Source organism: Natator depressus, chromosome 11, assembly GCF_965152275.1.
Source record: "Natator depressus isolate rNatDep1 chromosome 11, rNatDep2.hap1, whole genome shotgun sequence".
Classification (NCBI taxonomy): Eukaryota; Metazoa; Chordata; order Testudines; family Cheloniidae; genus Natator; species Natator depressus.
The window spans coordinates 69,802,174-69,823,105 of NC_134244.1; the positions used below are offsets into that span (position 1 = coordinate 69,802,174).

General features: G+C 41.5%; 1 protein-coding gene across 2 annotated transcripts in view; it reads left to right on the forward strand.

Annotated features, from left to right (window-relative positions):
• DRC11 (dynein regulatory complex subunit 11) overlaps positions 1–20,932 on the forward strand; it is a 157,238-nt gene that overhangs the window by 91,280 nt on the left and 45,026 nt on the right. For both annotated transcript variants that reach the window (XM_074968154.1, XM_074968156.1), the window contains 4 exons: positions 3,987–4,130; positions 9,415–9,490; positions 16,053–16,159; positions 16,393–16,500. In XM_074968154.1, coding sequence (XP_074824255.1) covers positions 3,987–4,130; positions 9,415–9,490; positions 16,053–16,159; positions 16,393–16,500 — 435 coding nt within the window. The remainder of the gene's footprint in view (positions 1–3,986; positions 4,131–9,414; positions 9,491–16,052; positions 16,160–16,392; positions 16,501–20,932) is intronic.

Below are 20,932 nucleotides of genomic sequence, written 5' to 3' on the forward strand. Positions count from 1 at the left end.
AGAGAATAATTTTTCTCTGTCTCTTTATGGCAGCTTTTCACATATTTGAAGACCACTATCATGTCCCCCACATATTGGCCTCTTTTCCAAATTAAAGATAACCTTTGCTCATATTGCTTGCATTCCATCCTTTTCATAGAATCATAGAATATCAGGATTGGAAGGGACCTCAGGAGGTCATCTAGTCCAACCCCCTGCTCAAAGCAGGACCAATCCCCAACTAAATCATCCCAGCCAGGGATGTCAAGCCTGATCTTAAAAACTTCTAAGGAAGGAGATTCCACCACCTCCCTAGGTAATGCATTCCAGGGTTTCACCACCCTCCGAGTGAAAAAGTTTTTCCTAATATCCAACCTAAGCCTCCCCCACTGCAACTTGAGACCATTACTCCTTGTTCTGTCATCTGGTACCACTGAGAACAGTCTAGATCCATCCTCTTTGGAACCCCCTTTCAGGTAGTTGAAAGCAGCTATCAAATTCCCCCTCATTCTTCTCTTCCGCAGACTAAACAATCCCAGTTCCCTCAGCCTCTCCTCAGAAGTCATGTGTTCCAGTCCCCTAATCATTTTTGTTGCCCTCCGCTGGACTCTTTGCAATTTTTCCACATCCTTCTTGTAGTGTGGGGCCCAAAACTGGACACAGTACTCCAGATGAGGCCTCACCAATGTCAAATAGAGGGGAACGATCACGTCCCTCGATCTGCTGGCAATGCCCCTACTTATACATCCCAAAATGCCATTGGCCTTCTTGGCAACAACGGCACACTGTTGACTCATATCCAGTTTCTCGTCCACTGTAACCCCTAGGTCCTTTTCTGCAGAACTGCTGCCGAGCCATTCGGTCCCTAGTCTGTAGCGGTGCATGGGATTCTTCCGTCCTAAGTGCAGGACTCTGCACTTGTCCTTGTTGAACCTCATCAGATTTCTTTTGGCCCAATCCTCTAATTTGTCTAGGGCCCTCTGTATCCTATCCCTACCCTCCAACGTATCTACCTCTCCTCCCAGTTTAGTGTCATCTGCAAACTTGCTGAGGGTGCAATCCACACCATCCTCCAGATCATTAATGAAGATATTGAACAAAACCGGCCCCAGGATCAACCCTTGGGGCACTCCGCTTGATACTGGCTGCCATCTAGACATGGAGCCATTGATCACTACCCATTGAGCCCGACAATCTAGCCAGCTTTCTATCCACTTTATAGTCCATTCATCCAGCCCATACTTCTTTAACTTACTGGCAAAAATACTGTGGGAGACCGTGTCAAAAGCTTTGCTAAAGTCAAGGAATAACACGTCCACTGCTTTCCCCTCATCCACAGAGCCAGTTATCTCGTCATAGAAGGCAATTAGATTAGTCAGGCATGACTTGCCCTTGGTGAATCCATGCTGACTGTTCCTGATCACTTTCCTCTCCTCTAAGTGCTTCAGAATTGATTCCTTGAGGACCTGCTCCATGATTTTTCCAGGGACTGAGGTGAGGCTGACTGGCCTGTAGTTCCCAGGATCCTCTTTCTTCCCTTTTTTAAAGATGGGCACTACATTAGCCTTTTTCCAGTCGTCCAGGACCTTCCCCGATCGCAATGAGTTTTCAAAGATAATGGCCAATGGCTCTGCAATCACATCCGCCAACTCCTTTTGATCATCCTTGTCACTCACTTCTGGATCCTTTCCAGTTTCTCTATATCCTTTCTAGACATTATTTACCAAAACTGGACACAGTACTTTAGCTGAGGCCTAACCAGCGCCGAGTGGAGCAGTACTATCACCTCCCATGACTTGTCTCTGTTCATGCAACACAAAATTGCATTTGCTTTTTTCACAACAGCATCACATTGCTGACTCATGTTGAGGTTGTGATCCACCACAACTCTCAGATCCTTCTTAGCAGTGCTGCTGCCAAGCCTGTTATCCCCCATTCTATATTAGGGAAGAAACACCAAATGCACAAAGTGTCTTTGTCTTTTTTGAATTTCACTTTCTTGTCTATAGCCCAGTTCTCCAATTTATCAAGATCCCTTTGAATTTTAACTCTATCCTCTTAAGTGTTTGCAACCTCCCCTCCCCATATGCCACCCCCACACCGCAGCTTTGTGTCATCTGCTGATTTGATCAGGATGCTCTCTATTCCTACATCCAGGTCATTAATAAAAATGTTAAATAACACCAGACTCAGAACAGATCACTGTGGAACCCCCTTGAGACCTCCGTCCAATCTGACAGCATTCCATTAATAGTTACTCTTTGTTTGTGGTTGCCCTTTCTTTAGCATATCCTACTCCTACTGTACATGTACGGCTGTATCAGAATTTGGTTTTGCAAGTATTTAGTTGAATTTTGGATGAAATGATTCTATTTAGCTATAGCAAGTCAGTTTTTCAATACCTATTTGAAGCCAAAAAGTAGCTGCAGCTGATGGAAGTCTAGGATGACACATTGCAAAGTGCCTTGTAAGACACTTTGGAACAATGTGTTTTTGGAATGAGCAGCAGTCCTAGATTTCAGCACACTGCAGAAGAGTTGTAACAACCAGATTAGAAAGCCATGATCTTCACCAATTTACACTGGACAGTAGGAACACTGTCAAGATGGAGAAAACAAGCAAGGTGATTGTCTGAGGTAAGCCTGAGGCAAGGCCCCAAATGATTCCTGGCGTCTCTGGGAGGTCAGCTCAGAAAGCAGGGCCAGATGCCCCTTTTTCACCTGAGAGTTCAAATAGGGGGATGAAGGGAGTATGGAGGGTACTCAGAACCAGTAAAGAAATAAATATAGGGGAGTGGGGAAGAGGAACTATTAAAAATGAAAAACATGGGGACAGGAAAGAAAATATAAAGGGAGAGAGAGACTCATAGAAAGAATGATTTAGAAGGCAAAGAGTTGCATATAAAACATATGCATAAGAGTGGGAAATAAAAGGGGGCAAGGGGAGAGAGAATGGCATAAAGAAACAAAGAATTAAGACCCAACACCTTTACAACTAGTAAAATATAATGAGCCAAGTCCTTAGCTGTCAGAAATTGGCTCTATTGATTTTAACAGAGCTATACCAGTTGACAATCTGGACCTCTGAGTTTACAGTCCTATATAGTGTTTGGCTTCAGACAAATACCATTTCCAAGGGGGTCCAATATTCAGCCAGATGTTGAAGCTAGACATCCACTACATCCCTGAAGGAAACATCTCAAAATCCATCTATATAAAACCAATCTGCTTTGGAAACACTGAGCCAGATTCTGAGGCGAGTCCAAGACTTGAAGGGGTCTATGCATCTTTTTCTTGCTTCTGGGCCCACTGATACGTTATGGCTCTGGGTGGAATTCAAGATGTTTCAGTCTATAAAGCCCTGAATGGTTTGGGACCTAGTTACCTCAGAAATCACCCCTCTTCCACAGTATATTGCCACCGCTGATATAAACAGAAGTTCTCAAGCTGGAGCTTCCTCAGTGTAAATGAAAGGGAGCGCCAGGCAGGGTGTTCTCAGTGAGTGGTGCTGTGCTTTGGAACTTGCTCTCTCAACCCCCTGGGTCTGCCAAAACCTAGATGTGGTAGCCTTCTGGGCACACTACAAAGCCCATCTTTAACCTCTCTTCTCCAAGGCTGTTGTAAAGGGAGTGGGTTGAGGTGGTTACATTTATGGGAAATCATTTGCTGATTTTGTGGTTTTAACCATTGAGGTAGGTGTCCAGAGCACAGACTGAGTGCTTATCATTACATTTTTGACATGTAAAATAAATAAAATCAGTCAATTTATACTAACTAACAGCCATTTAGCAATGGGTGACTTTTTGAAAATAGAGATTAAATAATGAAAAAAAGCACAAGAATGTAAAACTGAAGGACGGAGAGAAATATCAAATCATGGCCCATTCTGAAAGTGAAAATGTATTTCAAGTAGGCAGAAACATCCCTTATCCTGCTTCCTGTACTTTAATATTCCTTATATTTAAAAACATAAAGATAATGGTATGTGTTACTTTGACTCTCTCCCAGGTTGCTGCTGAGCTGGCTGCTAAAGAAGAAGAAGCAGCTCTAAAGAAAAAAACCAAAGAAAAGGGGAAAAAAGAAAAAGGAAAAAAGAAGAAGAAAAGGAAAGAAAAAGGGAAAGGAAAAGAGAAAAAAGGAAAGACGGATACTGTAAGGCGTTTTAAAATGTGAATTTGTTCAGTAGTTTGTTAAAGCAGCGAAAGCTTCAGGCCTGTGCAATCCATGTGGCATCACTGGGTTTCTGCGTGTAGACAAACTTGACTTGCCACCATTGCTTCAGCCTCACTTACAGGAGGGTTGGAAGTGGATGAGATCCTCATGCATTTTACTTCGTCTAAGTTTGATGGCCATGGAGACTTTATTTAGGCTTCCAAAACCAGAGGCTTGGGGTGGGGGGTTGTGAAGCTTCCTGTATCTGTGGCAATAGCTGGAGGACATTTGCCTGTGGAATGTTGATGTGGGAGGATTGACTCCAGGGGTATGGATGGGAAAGAATATGCTTAGAGGCTGTTACAATGCTTTAAGTATGGTGTGTTCTCCACCAAGCACAGGCCTCTTTGGGTATGTCTACACTGCTATTCCAAACCTGCGGCTGGCCAATGTTAACGAACTCAGGCTTGCAGGACTCGGGCTAAGGGACTGTTTAACTGTGGTATAGACAGTGCTTAATTTGTGCCAGGGCTTGCCAGGACTGAGCCTCAGGACCTCTAGGCTTCACAGTTCATAGCCCTGGCACTGCTGGGCTTGCTGCATCAGTTATGAATGTAAAAATATTGCTGAGCCCCAGCACCTCTTTCATTACAAATTAAGCACTGGGTATAGACATTCAGGCTTGGGCCAGAGCCCAGGCTCTAGGATCCTGCGAGGTGGGAGGGGTCCCAGAGCTCAGGCTCCAGTCCAAGTCCAAACACCTATGCTACAAATTAAACAACCCCTTAATCCTAGTTCCACAAGCTTGAATCAGATGGCACGGGCCAGCCAGGGGTGTCTAACTGCAGTGTAGACATACCCTTGGTGTGCAGATGACAGAATGCTGGCTATCACCCAAGCATGACCTCTTCGGAGCATGGATTACTGGGCAAAGTTAGCCACCAACACCCTTTCACTCAAGAGGTGGAAAGACCAGCATTCTGCCTGCCCTTATGTATCCAAACACTGTGAAACAGGCAAACTCTCTCCCTGAAGCTAACATTTTACCAATCCAATCTGCACACTTGCGTATATTTCAGACTAATTTTTAAGTACAATTTACTATCTGAAAACCATTTATTTTATAATTTAAACCAATGTTTTGCAATTCTGTAGATAGTGGCCATGTTTTTTCAATTCACTTACTTAAAATGACCCTAAAGTATGAGCTCTTTTCACCTCAAGTTGTTTGTAGGCCAAATTTATGTTTTTGCTAACAAAACTACTAGAATGCTATCCTCCCTGAAGGCTTTGAAAGGTTGAGATTCTGTTACTCCAATGAGCTTTTTTCAATAGCAGGTTCATGGAAGAACACACCAGACAAATGATATGCCAACCACAAAGTTGTGATGGATTTTAGCTACATTGTCTTAATTCTAAATCATGCTGCGCAATCAGAATTTCTGACTTTTGCTGTAACAGCAACTTTTGTTGCTTGTGAACTTTCTAGAGTGATTTCGTTTTTTGTAGATACCATTAATCTTTAATCTTTTAGTGATCATTATCACTGAGTGTTAGGAGGAGGGGACTCCTGGGGCCCAGACATTCCCTCACTGTAAAGTCTTCCGAAGAGAAGTTATACATTTAGCTCTAACTGTGGGACACTCACATAACATGAAGACTAGGGTTTCTTAGGCAATGTCCATCAAGCTGTCTGAAACAATAGAAACAGCTGGCCACGAGACTAAACTAAGTGAAATAAATAAGTGTCAATCTTTCTAATTTAGAGGTTATCAGATTCTGACACTGTAACGTGGGAGCATCCATTTACAGTATATTGTAGGTAGCTGTCTTTGTATGTCAAAGATACTAAGTGGATGGGCTGAAGAACTTTAAATGTTATATAACCTCCACCTAAGGTAATTTTTCAAATGAGTTTTTATCTGCAAGAAGCAGCAAAAGTAGACTCATATTGAACAACTAATTACAAAGGGATAGTAGCTGTGAGAGGATATAAGTAACCTTCCTCCAACTTCTGCCCCAGCACATCACCACCTACCTGAAAGGGGGTTCCAAAGAGGATGGATCTAGACTGTTCTCAGTGGTAGCAGATGACAGAACAAGGAATAATGGTCTCAAGTTGCAGTGGGAGAGGTTTAGGTTGGATATTAGGAAAAACTTTTTCACTCGGAGGGTGGTGAAGCACTGGAATGCGTTACCTAGGGAGGTGGTGGAATCTCCTTCCTTAGAGGTTTTAAAGATCAGGCTTGACAAAGGCCTGGCTGGGATCATTTAGTTGGGGATTGGTCCTGCTTTGAGCAGGGGGTTGGACTAGATGACCTCCTGAGGTCCCTTCCAACCCTGATATTCTCTAATTCTATGATTTTACACAAGCACCAGGAGAGTACAGCCTCAATAGCTGTACTAGACTTCAATAGGTGAAGGGTGGATCTATGGCCCATCCCCTACTGCTCCTTCCAGGACTACTGAGCTATCAGGATACCCGCTGCATCCTGCGTTACTAAGTCAGAATGCCTCCACTGATTCACACTGGTACAGAGCACCTCTGCACTGCCCCTCCCCTCAGTGCTGGACACAATATTAGCCCTAAGAGAAGAATCAACTAACAGTCATGGTATATCTCTACCTAAGTGAGGGTTTAAAGGAATTATTAGAATTACACTGGTTAAATGACGATATCATACAGAGCCATGCAATCTAGGATATTAAGCAGTTCCCTTCAGCCTGAGAAGCATTTACCAGTATGTCCTTGTACTGCTAACTGAGGCCTTGCTTCTAATTCCCCCACTCTTCCTAAATGGCCCTCCCAAAACAAAGCCCTAGTATGTCTCTGTCCTGTCCCTGAACCAGTACATTGGAGAGGGTCCTTTCACACGTGCTGCAAAAATGTATCCTAACAATACTTCAGTTTTTAAGTCACCCAGGAAAAGGTCAGGAGGAAATAGCTTCAGATCCACTGAACATTCTGAACTAGATCTGAGCTTCAAAGATTGCAGTGAAATTCACTCCCCTGACTTAAAAACCCAACTTTCCAGTCTTTCATGAGGTAAGGTGATTGCTTTGTATCCCTCAGTAGATAAACAGCAATACCAAAAATGTGTCCCTGTCCTCTCACAGCTCTAGTTGAGTCTTGGTATGAAATTCTGAAGATCTGTGAAGAAACAACAGTACAGAACTATGGGGGCTTTATAATTTTTTGTAGCTCTCCTCTATTCTGATGCCCCAGCCTCTGTAAAGTAATAATCAAGGCCATTATATCAGGTGTTCTGTGGCTCATTGAGATAGAACAAAGAGAACATTATTCCCTGCTTGTAATACTGAAAAAAAATCATCTTGGAATGGTTCAGAAGTATTCTGAAAAGTTCTAACAGAAGGACCTTGTTAAAATAAGCGTAGGCTATAAGTCATAGTGACGCAGTCAAACAAGGCCTTGTTCCTAACTTCAGTTTTTTAAGAAAACAACATTATGATCCCAGAAGGAGATTTAAATATTCCTTAAGTCTGATAGTGATCTTTAGAAATATGCATTTGATATCAAAGCAGCTTCATTTTCTTCCCTGTTAAGTGTTGATCTGATTTCCCATTGGGCACTAAGAAAGAAATAACAGAAACCTAGCACAATATAATCTCTCTTCACAAGCCTTTTATTTCTGCGACTTTTCAAGACATATGTTGAACCATTTGGAACTATTTAATATAGTAATATACTGTGTACTGACCCCTGCTCGTAAGACATAAATATGGCGGTGGTCTCTCTGCAAATTTCATCCAGCCATATTGAGTTTAAAGCAACATTCTGCCATCAAGGAGATCCATAGGCAGAACCTCTTCACTGTGACCAGGCAAATGTAGCCAAACAGCACAGTGGATATCAATTCAGATTCTTCACAGCCTCGAAGTGTGGATTTCCGAATGCAGATCAGCCTGTGGAAAGATTCAAACACATGCTTAGTGTTCATCCAGCTGTTACCCCCATATCTGTGGCTGGATTAAAACTGGTATTATCGGTTCAAGGTGCCCCACCACAGTTCACACAACATTGACTCAGCTATTCTATCATCTGAATGTAGGAAAAATATCAAGAAAAGAATTCCTTTATCTTTCTAACACTGTATGAAAAACACTGACTGCTAATGTAGAATTTAGGCCCATATTTATTGGAGCTGTTCTCTATATACTGAATTATTTTGAAAAAAAAATCTATTTCAATATGTTGTATATTTGAACTGTATTGGCATAGAAATACTCTTTACTTCAACGTATAAAATCAGTGACGTTAGCCATCAAAATGACTGCTTTGCTTATTCCTAAGGATAAAAGAAATAATGAATATACATGCACTATGTTGTTCACTGGCTAAATAAATTAACAGGGAGCGATTGAGTTTTCACGCTTCACAGCAACATTTGTGTCATGAACAAAATATAAATGTATGTCTGTTATAAATGCAACTTCTAATCATCTAAATGTCATTTTGTGTAAAAAGTTTGACTTAAAAAAATTAAAAGCAATGCAACAGGGCTGGCCTGATAGTCTAAATGCAGTATATCGCGTACTGCAGGAGATCCAGATATGGGCCCCAGAAATCTCAGCCCCTGCAGAAGGTGGGAGTGCAGCAGAAGCAGCAGAGAATTTGAGTTCCACCCTTGAATCCTCTTGCTTGCATTATTCTTCAGCATACCCCTCCAGCCAGTCCTCACCACCTCCTTGTCAAGTCATGCACTCTACTGATTAAAATTCTTTCATGCCTCCTTTCTTCTTTTGCCCCAAAATCACCTCCATGCCATCTCCCAGGCCATATTCCCTGTACCTGCAATATCCTTTATGATCCTTCACAGCACACTTCTCTTCTCAAAACCCATTTTTTCCTCAAACAATAATCCTCTAATTGCTTAAAAACAATCCTTATTTCATGACACCAAAGTGCTTAGCACATTGTGAGGAAGAAAAATGATTGGAAGGTAAATAGATTGCCATGCTCGAAGGTCGCATTTACACTACAAAAGCAAGGTAGTTTAACGACTTTTAAATTAATGTGACCCAACTGGTTTTGAACATGAACTGCCCCAATCTCTGTGGAGGAAGTTCAACCATATGATCAGCTTGAAAAATATGATTTAGTTCAGGGGTCTTATCCAACAATTTTCACCAAATAACTTTTTGATAATCACTTGTGAATTAAAACTACACGTGACCCCATTTTTCATTATACTGTCACCCTGTGTTTTTAATGGCTCTCTATCTCGTGATTAATACAATGATATTCTATATTTTCTTCACACAGGAAGAAGAGGAGGGATGGAAAATGGCTCCTAGTAATTTCCTCCCTATAATGGAGGAAGGAAACAACCGATACAAAGGTCAGCAGAGGGAGATAATAATCATAGTTGGAGCATTCTCTAATTAAACTTAGATTGGATGCCATCCATGTCACATCAAACTAAAGTATGGAACATTACAGAAGTGCAAGCTTTAGACAAAGTAAAATTTGAAAGGAGATTCCTCCTGCCCCTGTAATTTATTTTTGACCTTTCTGGTAACATTAGGATATCATAAAGCAAGGACCAGATTCCAGTACCCTTACTCAGGCCTTTGGCTCCGATCATACAGCTGACAATATGCAATCAAAGCAGTTGCTCTCACAATAGGTGCAATATCAGGGCCATACTCTGTGACTAGATGATTCAAGGGGACAGTTATTAAAGTGAAGTGCTACTCAGTGCAAGGAAAGGTGGCAGAATCTGGCCCAAAGTATTTGTAGTGCTTCTGTAAGTGCTTTAATTTTTTGTTATTTTTATTTCAGAAAAGTCATCTGTGCTTATATATAGTACTGACTGGCCACTAAATGGAAAGCCCTATCCAGCAGTTGAGGTTACAACCACATTCCTTAAATTTCTTACCCTCTTTGCCCTCTCATTCACTGACAAGGCTGTTGATACACACTCTTCCACACTAGAGTTGGTCAGCATTTTCTGAATGAAAAGACTGGTTCTAGAAAGAGAGCTTTTCAAAATGGAGATTTTTTTCCAAAAAGCAATTGATTTGAATGTTTGTGCTTCCTGCAAAGATTTTTTGCAACTTTTTTTAAGTCAAAACCATTATTCAAACAGACATCCCATTTTGTTGTTTACAGAAAACTCAGCTTTTGGTAAATGAAAAATTTCAGCAGCATTTTTGATAAAAAAGAGAGTTTGAAATTTTCCGGTATTTTTCGAAAATTTTCAACCAGCTCTGTTCTACCCCATCCTCCACACTTGTCCCCTTTTCCCCTCTTCCCTATCCAAAGCTCTGCAACCCATAGACTTCTGGGCTCGGGTCAGACCCAGGCTTTGGGACACTCCCAACCCACAGGTCCCTAGAGCCGGGCACCAGCCCAAGACAAGAAGTCTACACAGCAATGAAACAGCCGTGCAGCCCAAGCCCAGTGAGCCCCAGTCAGCTAGCGTGGGACAGGTGCAGGTTTTTCTTTGCTTTGCAGACATACCCCAGTACTCCCCAACCAGGACGATCAAGAGTCTCTTGAGGTAAGAGGCTGAATAGGAAGTATGGTTCATGAGCCATAGTGTAAGGCCTCAAACATGCAAATAAGCTACAAGTATCTGACCTTGGAAAGCTTGAGACCAAACTCTGAAGTAAAGGTTTTGAGTTTCGCTGTCACTACTTCCATGCCTACTATGCTCCTCATGAGAAAGTTATTTTTTTTTTAATCTCTTCTTCTTAACACTCTACAGTGTTACTGACTTGCTAAATTCCTCGCCTGAAATCCTTTGTTGTTATGCAGTCACTCACATTGAGTTGCCTCAGGTCAGCTGTGGGAAAAACAAGTTATCAATTTGAAAATTAGTTGTAATCAGCAGAGTGCTGCCCAGCCTCTACCTTGTTAACTCATGGAATTTCTTTTGTAAATTATAAGTCACAGAGAGTTGTTTCATGGTAAGAATCAAAGGAGGGCTCAAAGCCCTTGAATACACACATACAGCTCCCACTGAAATCAACACGAGATTCACAGATGTGAGAACAGAAGAAATTGCTCCTTAACTTGCAGGGAATGTTTCATATGTGCTGCTAAGCATGTTTGGGGCCACTCTGGGTCTTGTCCTTGCATAGGCACAAAATGGAGGCAGAGGGCACAAGTAGTGCCTCCCCATCCTGCAACAACAATGGGAATCCTTGCACTCAGGGCTAGCAGCGCTGCCGACACCAGCCTCTGCATAGGGGGCAGGGAGAAGATGGGATGGCTCCATGCTGGCTAGCACTGCCTGCCAGGCTTGTGGGGGAGCATACACAGTACTCCCTTAATGACCCCTGAGGGCCAGAAGGTGTCCTGGCACTCCTTCTGGGACAACACAGCTCCATGCTGCCCCACATACTACTTGTTAATCCCCCAGAAATTGTGTATATTGATTGTCTACAGCTGTACTGAAAAAATTCCTCAGCTACAAGTGTAAAAGGTAGAAATACAAAATGGCATGCTCCATTCACATATATTTGTAAGTGGTGTGTACATCATTGGAGAGGTGAGGGAGGAGTTAAATAATTTAAAATATTTACGTTAATATGCATGGTTGGATTAAGAGTACTGACTCCGTGATATGGATGGGATGTGGGGAGAGAGACTTCCCAAATCTCACAGCTAGCCCTTTCAAAAAAATGTCCATTTATTATTACTTCTGCTTGAGAGCTGATGGGGCAAGTTAATTGTCAAAAGTGTAACTAAAAACAGATGTGTACATGTTGCCATAAATTGTATATGTAGCCAAGGTATGTTCCTTCTTAAATCCTCCCTAACAGGATACACTTGTAGGGGCTCCAAATATGTAGGTTTAGAGTCTTGATAAATTATGTGACACGTTGTGACTACACTATGCACTGAAAATATCTCCAGGAGCACTTAACAGTGAGCGTGTGTAGGCAAGAGACACTGCTAGAATCCATTTGGGGTAAATTGAAACTACAGCCGGGGATTCAGATTTAACCAATATTTAGCACATCCAGAAATCCTTAGAGAGGGAACAGTAACTCCAATGAGATTCAAAGGATAGCAATGGGTATGTCCAAGATGAACGTATTCACAGGAAAGTATCCAGAGCTGTTCAGCTTTGCCTCACTTCTTTTATCTGTGCACTTGTGGATTGAGACTATCTGAACCAATATTCTGGTTATTATCACACACATTTCACTGCTTTTTAATAAATTATTAATTTCTACAAACTGCACATCCCCCACCTCATTCACAAGTAACCTTCACAAACGCCTGTTGGGGATGGTCTAGATAATACTTAGTCCTGCCATGAGTGCAGGGGCCTGGACTAGATGACCTCTTGAGGTCCCTTCCAGTCCTACGATCTATTCTATGATTCAGTATAGTTTATTACATAGCTATATCCTTCTACAGATATGCATAATGTACTCTACCTTCACTTAGTTTGCTCTGCAATTCTCATTTAAATTACTACTAGCCAAAAATGTACTGCTCACGTGTGAAGCGCAATTTTTCAAAATCTCAAGAATCAAATCAGATAGCTGGTAGAGTGACTCTGAAAAGGCCATAATATTTTAATATTGGATTTTTTTTCACTCTCCCCTTGCTTGAAAGTGCTTGACTATTGTTTATAGACATTTTGAAGAAAACTCACCTTTAGCAGTGAATAAGCCTAGAAAATTTCAATCTAATAAGTAAGCATTATTCTGAGTGACCAAAAGCAGATGCCTACAATGGAAATGTTTAGGGAACCTTAACTGTAAGTGATAGCCACTTAAAACATATTTTACACACACACACACACACACACGACATGTATATATGTAATCTCCCCTTATGCTGTAGTAAGAGGAAAGCAACCTCGTCCAGAACACTGTGAATGTACGGCTTGCACAACTTCAATTGTGGCACAAGCAATAATTTGTTCTTGTGATATTCTACCTACTAAAGGTACTTATGTGGCCCCTCTCACTGAGCACCTCATATTCTTAATGTATTTATCCTCACAAGACCCTTGTGGGGCAGGGCTTGTACCTTCATTTTACAGGCTAAATGATTTCCCAAGGTCACACAGGATGTTTGTGGCAGAGCAGGATTGACTCTGGGTCTCCTATAGCCCAGCCCAGCCCAGGCCTCTAACCATTATGCTTCCTATATGTTTGACAGTGCTGTAAGCTGTGGTGACATGACTTCATGTTTATCTTACATTGAAAGATCTCAAACCCTGTCCCCAAGCGGTTGAACGTTTCCATAAGAGTGTGACGATTAAGCATCCCCCTGTATTGATCACTGGCTGCTCTCTGCAATGAAAATATTAACACTAAATAATGTTTTGTACATTAAAAAGGCTAAGTTTTCTGAGTCTGAGCAAGTGCACTGTAACTGCTGATGCTGACAGCCATGTTAGCCCAAAGGGCAGCCTGCTAGCAGCCATATAAAGACAGAGAAAAAGGATGAATCTCGAAAAAGCTATATGCATTTCAAAAAGAGGTGATTCAACTGCATGTCACAAAAACATGCACACACTCCCATAGGTAAATGGCCCTATATGTAATTGAACACCATGCACTTTTGACCACTCAGTGAAAACAGAATGTCCTTAACCTTCCGACCTTGCTTTAAAAAGAACTGAGAAACATTTTTTGATCTAGAAAAAAATAACATAGCATCTAATATCTACAAGCTATTGATCTATCTTCTAAAATTAGAGACCTCTAACCTAGTGACTAATTTAGTCCTCAGCGAGCCAGTTGCCAAGTAATATCAATAAAGCCTATTGGCTAAGGTGCAGGAAGGAGGCTGTCACTGATTTGTCTGGACTGCCTATTACCCACTAATCCATGCACAGAATGACAAACAATTATGAAAAATAAAATAAAAAGTGTGGCTCAGTCTATGAAAAATAAATACCTAAAGCTTAATGCTCCTGTGAAAACATAGCACTTGCAACCTGTTGACCCAGCCAGGAAAGTGTTTAAAAATTCACATCTCTTCTATGTAATATCCCCTTTCCCCAAGGCTGAAATTCCAAACTAGGGTAACCCTGGGGGACGTGCCTTCTAACTAAGGCAAGTCAACCTTTCCCGTTGAAATATTATGTGGCATCTGTCATGTTATTTGACAGGCCTGGAGTCATTTAAAGAAATTGACGTCTATACCTTTGTGTTCCTTTCCTTATTACCAAAAATCCACTGTCCTCCTTAATCGTTACCATTTTTAGTTATAAAATTAGGACTCTTCACCTGCAAAAACTATTCCCTATGTGTAAAACCACATAAACTTTGCACATAATTGGAATCCAAGAGAATTCTCAGAAGCAGTAGATAGCAGCGTGTATATTAACTAGACTAAATCTTGCATGATCTCCTGTCGGTGCTATGAATATCTTTCTCAGTTTATAGTGTCTTAGACACTGCAGAGGGTAGTGAAAAGAGTAGTCCATGAAAAACAGCTTCATAAAGGAGTCTATGTTTTAAGGTAGAAAACTGTAATTTTAAATCATCTGGAAACTGAATCAGTGCATACTGCTGGAGATAAGCTGTCATTATAAAGATACTACCGGGGTTTGGAATGTAGGGAAACTCGAGGTATGGAGTTGTCCTTTTAAAATTAATTCAATCTATCGAAAGAGGAGATAAGCAGTTTCGCTTGCTAATGTGTCTCCTTCGTTAATACCACAGAATTCAAACAAATACAGGGCTTTCCAAATTTCAGTTTACTTTTCTGGAAAACAAAAAGTAGTTTTCATTCAAAATAAAAATATTCACAAAGTAAAATCATTAGGTACTTTATCATAAACAGAAATTTTGCCATAGACTTGCACTTCTCACTTTCCTTCCTCAAATGTAGTCTGCTATTGCTTGTGTTTGACCCATGCAACATTAAAAAGTAGTGATGTAATGTCAGTTGGACTACATGACTCTTTTTTGGAATCCCTCCACCGCCTCCCCCTGGCCTACTATATAAGGTTCAAACTGCTTGCCCTCACCTTCAAAGTTCTGCCCAGCTCTGCCACACCTGTATGTGCTGGATCCAATTTTCATCTTGTTCCTCTTTGTCCCACAAATGATGCCAGCCTCACTGCCCCCTCCATCTCACACTCCCATCTTCATGCCTTCTTCTATGAGGTCCCTTATGTGTGGAATGGCTTCCCAAGCCAGTGGTCCAGGCCCACACCTCATCTTCGTTCAAATTACTCCCAAGACTCACTTCTTCTGTGAGGCAAAAATATTATCGCACATCAGTCAAATGCCCTCACATTCTATTCTATTTAATACAGCATTGTATTATATAACTGGGCAAGGAAGAATGAGGATGATGAGGAGTTAACGTTTTAGATTAACCTATGCCTCTGGTCCCCCAGCTTGTCTTATCTTTTCTGTGTCAGTCTTTTAGACTATATGCTCCTTGGGTAGGAGCTATTTTAGTGACTTTCCCATGGCTACATTTTAAAACTTGATACAGTAAGCAAGAGGGAGTCAGTGGAGGGATTCCAAAGTAAAGTGACATGGTCGAACTCATTTTATATCATTACTCCTTAAGGTTGCAAGTGAAAAATACAGCTCTAGGGATTAGGACTTGCAACCTATAAGTGATAATCTCAATATTCATTACTATCCCCCTGAAATCCAATACCAAACTACAGTACAAGGCAAAGAAGGTTAACCTTGAGTATCTCAGAGCCTAGCACAATAGTGCTCTGATCTTGCTTCGGGTCTCTAGCATCTGCTACTTACATATAATTAAGTTCCGATGAAGTGAGCTGTAGCTCACGAAAGCTTATGCTCAAATAAATTTGTTAGTCTCTAAGGTGCCACAAGTACTCCTTTTCTTTTTATATAATTAATAATAATTTCAACCATCCTGGTTTTTTCAACAACAGCTAGAAAAGCAATGTCTTCTATAACTTTTTGCCCCCTTTCTTTGCTTTTGGATATCAGACGTTTGGCAGAACAGAGATGAGCAATGGAATTTCCCCCAGGAGTATGACCCAGAATTGATCAAAGAGGAGAAGCGGAAAGAAGTGGAGGAGGAGATCAGAGTGCAGGTGTGCTTACAATAATAACAAGACATTTATAAGAATGGTTCTTGCTGGCATGGCTTTCCCTGTGGCTGTAAGAACTGGCCCTGACATCTAGACCTTGGATCCATTTGGAGCTGCCCTGTCCATTTTTTTCCTTAAATGTTTGGCTGAATATTTGTCCTCAGAGTGATTTCGGTTGCATGGCTCCAGCATGGAAAAACTAAGAAAAAAATTTAACTCTGTGCCTGTCTGAATAGGTTGATGAGCTGATGCGACAGGAACTGAAGAATCTGAAACTGGCAGTGGACAGAGAGAAGGACAAAAAACAGAAAAAGGGGACAAGGGGGAAAAAAGGTGGAAAGAAGGTGAGTGCAGCAAGGGAGGGGAAGCCAGCATGCATCACAATTCTCAGCCCCTAAATACCAAGGAAGAACTCCTACCCCCATTAAAGTCAATAGTGAAACTCCCTCTGTGAGCGTTTGGTGAATCTTAGGTCACAAGAAGTCAAAACCACCTCACATGTAAGCTGATTTCTTAGGCAGTTTTGTTTTGTGTTCTTTGTAGTTTTTTTAGATTTCAGTGTTGACCAACCCTTACACTTTTTATTTTATTTTACGTTTTAGGACCAGGCAAACCATTCTCAGGGAACAACTCCACAATATTGATCTGATTTTCAAGAATACTCTGAAACCACAGCTCCAGCTGAAGCCAACGGAAATGGAGGGTGCTCTGCACTTTTGAAAATCAGACCATATATTCTGAGCCTGCTTGATCCAGATTAATATGATGGTCTTGTAATTAAGGCATGGGACTGGGAGCTAGTAGATTTTCCATGGACTGAGTATCCTCCATTCAGAAAGCAGGTCCCTTTAAGTTGTCTCCAAATGGACACCCAAAAACGAAGACAACCAAAATCACTAGTCACTTTTGGAAATCTTGGTCTAATCAGTCAAGTATCTGAACTGACTGACACACAGATGTGTGCATTTTAGTAAATATTATTTAAATGTATTCTGCTAACCATTGGAGAATTTAAACCAAATTTATTTAGGAAAAGGAAATATGTTAGCGGCATAAATTACTTTAGTGTATTTGACCCATTAAAATGCAGCAAATATAGCAGTGCTGGAGTCCTAAAAAAAGAATTGTTGGAATGCAGGGCAGTGGGAGGCCCCAGGAGGGAGCGGGGGAGCTAGGAGGAAGGCAGTAGAGGAGCTGGGAGAGGTCCAGGTCCAGTGAAGCAGGAGATTGATTCCCTGCAGTTGTCCTGCCCCCCACCTCTCCTAGCTGTGCCTGACTCCTGCTCCCCATGGTGAGTTCTGCTGTCTGAGTGGCCCTGATACTCAGCTCCCAACATCTCCCACCTCACCTCTATGCTCCTTTGTCCGCTCCTGGCTGTAGTGTCCCCAGCTCCTTCTGCTGACCCACTGTCCAACACCCCCTGTTTGGGCCTGCCAATGGCACCTGATGGCCTGACATGCTGCAGCTGAGGAGGGAAAGGTGCTGCCTGGCCCAGATCCAAGGGAAGTGCCAGACACCATTCCAGCTCCTAAAAAAGTACCAGAACAGCATTCTGAAGTGTTCTAGTACAACTTGAGTGCTGACATATAGTGTTTACATGTAGTTCACAGCATTACAGCATTCAGAGAACTTCACAATTGCATGTTCCTTTGAATTGCATGTGCACTGTTATTTTACCCAAGAATTTAAATTCCAGATAACATTTGTACAACAGGCATTCAGCATTTACAGATGGAATCAGCATTTCAATTTAAAACGCTAAAGGCAAATAACAAACCCTAATCTTGTGCTGAAGTTTCACTCTTGGAATTGTTTGTGCATGCCAATACCTTTATCTGCAGTACTTCTACTTAGATCTCAGCCCTTTTAGAAATTTAGAATGCTCTTTGCACCTGACAAAAAAAATTACAAGGGCAATTTAATAAAGCTAGGTTGAGGCATCTTTGAAAATTGATATATGAATACTATATGGACCAATTTAAAAAATGCCGGGGTAACTTTGAAGAGAAGGAAGGCAATGCACAAAAGTGCACGTGCAGTTAAAGTGACTCAGCACACAAAATGGATAGTTGCATGGACACATGGCAATCAAGACACCTCAGTTCTCATTTGTGTACACAATATCCCACAGTTCGTACACACTGAGTCACTGTAGTGAAGCATATGGACCTTAGACTGGATTTTTGAGAATTTCGATTTCTGAAATTGGCATAATGTAGACTAGGAGCAGTTAGGAAGCAGATTGCCAACTTGCTGATGAAGAGTACTTAATTATTCAGTAGTAACCCTTCTTTTTGATCAAGGGCCAGTGTTGGCAGACCCATCCAGTCCTTTCCCTAGAGGAGCCAGGGCCTCTGAAGCAGGTGATACAAACTAGGGAATGTTTGTAGATTTCATGGTGCCAGTGAAGACTAAGTGATGCCAGACGTAAAACAAATTTTTCAATGGGGGTTAACCTGCCTTGCAAACAGCATTCCCAAGACAACTCCTACAGAAACAGACCCTTGTTTCTATGTCCAGTTACCAGTGGGAAGTTGGCAGAGAGTATAATAACTGTCAAGCTGAATACTGAAAAACAGAGTTCATGTTCTTTTGTTGGGGCATGCTCCATTTTTGTGAGGCCATATTTCTTGAGAATTCTTACTGCAGCTTTTAGAAAGATTTTTTTCTATTTGCTTTACAACTACCATTCACTGCAAGCCCACCAATCTTAGTGCTATTCCTCTTTGGCACTAGGGAATAGACACACTAGGAATTGATGTGCAGGTCGAAAGCCCCATTGCAGTCTCTATAGTGGCACATTAGAATAAGTAGTCAGAGGTTAAAAAAAATGCAAAGAATTAGAAAAAGAAAAGCTCTCAATCCATCAGGAAACACTCCTGCCATAGATCATTCCCAGAATTCCCTTTTCCGAGGCAGCTCAGCTTCACATGTGCTGAGATGTGTAAGCACCATTCAGATTGAACTCTTGGGAAGGCCACTGTAAGGAAATGGACTGTTTTCACTGTCAAACTGTTTAGCTGCATATATTTTTTTTCCCATTACAGCAAAGGTGCCCTTAAATATGACCTTGGATTTTAAAAGTTTGATTCTTTCAGACATCCCATTAAAATCCAGAAGGAAGCTGTCAGCCCTCTTAGTTCACACAGTTTACCTCTAAGCAGAGCCTTGCCATTGATTTCAGGACTTTTAAATACCATTTAGCATTCTAAAAGAAAAATGAGCAAAAATCACTTACATTCCCCCAGAAGATAACAGGCTATTTTATCCCTTCTGTGGAGTTACACCAGGGTTTCATTTGGCCCAATAGTTCTAGAAGGAACCTAAATATTCACCCGCTGCCTCACAGCCAAAGAGCAGGTGGATTAGATTTTGGAATATTAGCCATTAGGCTGTGAGGAAAATACATCAATCAGCTGGGCATGATGGGTAAGAAGCCAAATCACCTCTTATTCTGGGCCAGACTCAGATACCCTTCTCAGGCTAAACAGCGCTTTACTCCATAAGCAGTCCCATGAAAGTATTTTATTACTGTTAAATATTTATACTAAAGTAATACCCAAAAGCTCTCATCAGGATTGCGGGCCCCATTGTGCGGAGTGCTGTACAAACACTGAAGAGAGATCATTCCTGAGCCCCTGAAAGGCTTACAATCTAGACACACCAACAGGTGGAGGATAGAGATAAGAATGCAACATTCAAGCAAATTAATCTTTTGAACAATTGATCCAGCTTGATAGTTAAATGGATTGAGGGTTGGGTTTCTTTAATTGGCTGTAGAGGTGGGGAGGTGGAAAAAAGGCACAGTTGCACCTTGTCATCTGTGCAGCCATGATGAGCAGACTAGGTTTGTAAGCAGCAGGGCAGAGGTGAGTTTTAAGGATGGGTTTAAAGGAAGATACTGGCTGTTTTAACTTTATCAGGGAATTTGCCCCATGCATATGGGGCAGCATGGGAGAAGCCATGGAGATGTTTGAGAGAAAAGCTGACTGGTGGATGGTGCAGGCTGGGAACGCTGGTAGAGCAAAGGCAAGAGTCAACATTATTAGGATTCTAATAGCCCCATCCTATGTAGCTGCCCTAGTAATCTGAAGACCTTAACAAGGGGTAAAATTTTCAGAAGTACAGAAGTGACTTATTGAAAACCCATACTAAATAGACTTGAGGTGTGCCAGTCAAGCCCAGAAAAGAGGAAGTTGTGGTAATAATGAGGGCTTTGGCTGCATGGGCAGAAAAGAAAAGCAGGATTTTAGAGATATTGTGTAAGAAAAAGTGGCAAGGTTTAGAAATTGGGACTACTGTGGAAGAAGGTGCTATTCAATGCAAGTAAGGGTATCAGAATCTGGCCCTCTATACCAACATAGCGCACTTGCTGCATACACAAGTCCTGGCTTTGCCTTCTCCTCTTGGTTTTCTTATTTCATGGGCATTTATGCCTCACAAGTCATGTTCTCTAGGCACTGTTAGTCAATTCTTACCAATACTGTAAACATTTGTCACAAATTCATTGAACAAAGATCAGGAAAAAGGAGCAAGAAACTACTGTAAACTTTGAGGAAAGAAAATGGCTCAGATTGTGTGTGTATGTGTTACTTGTATCATATTTCTAATATAAAAGGGTTTCATAATTGATCTCTGACATAACACATTGGGTGGCAGCACACCACAGTAGCATTAGCCAGAAAGACTGGAGATACATCTAAGGGCTTGTCTACATTGCCTAGCAGTTCGGACTATAGGGATGTGAACAGCAGTGCACACCAAAGTGCTGCACTG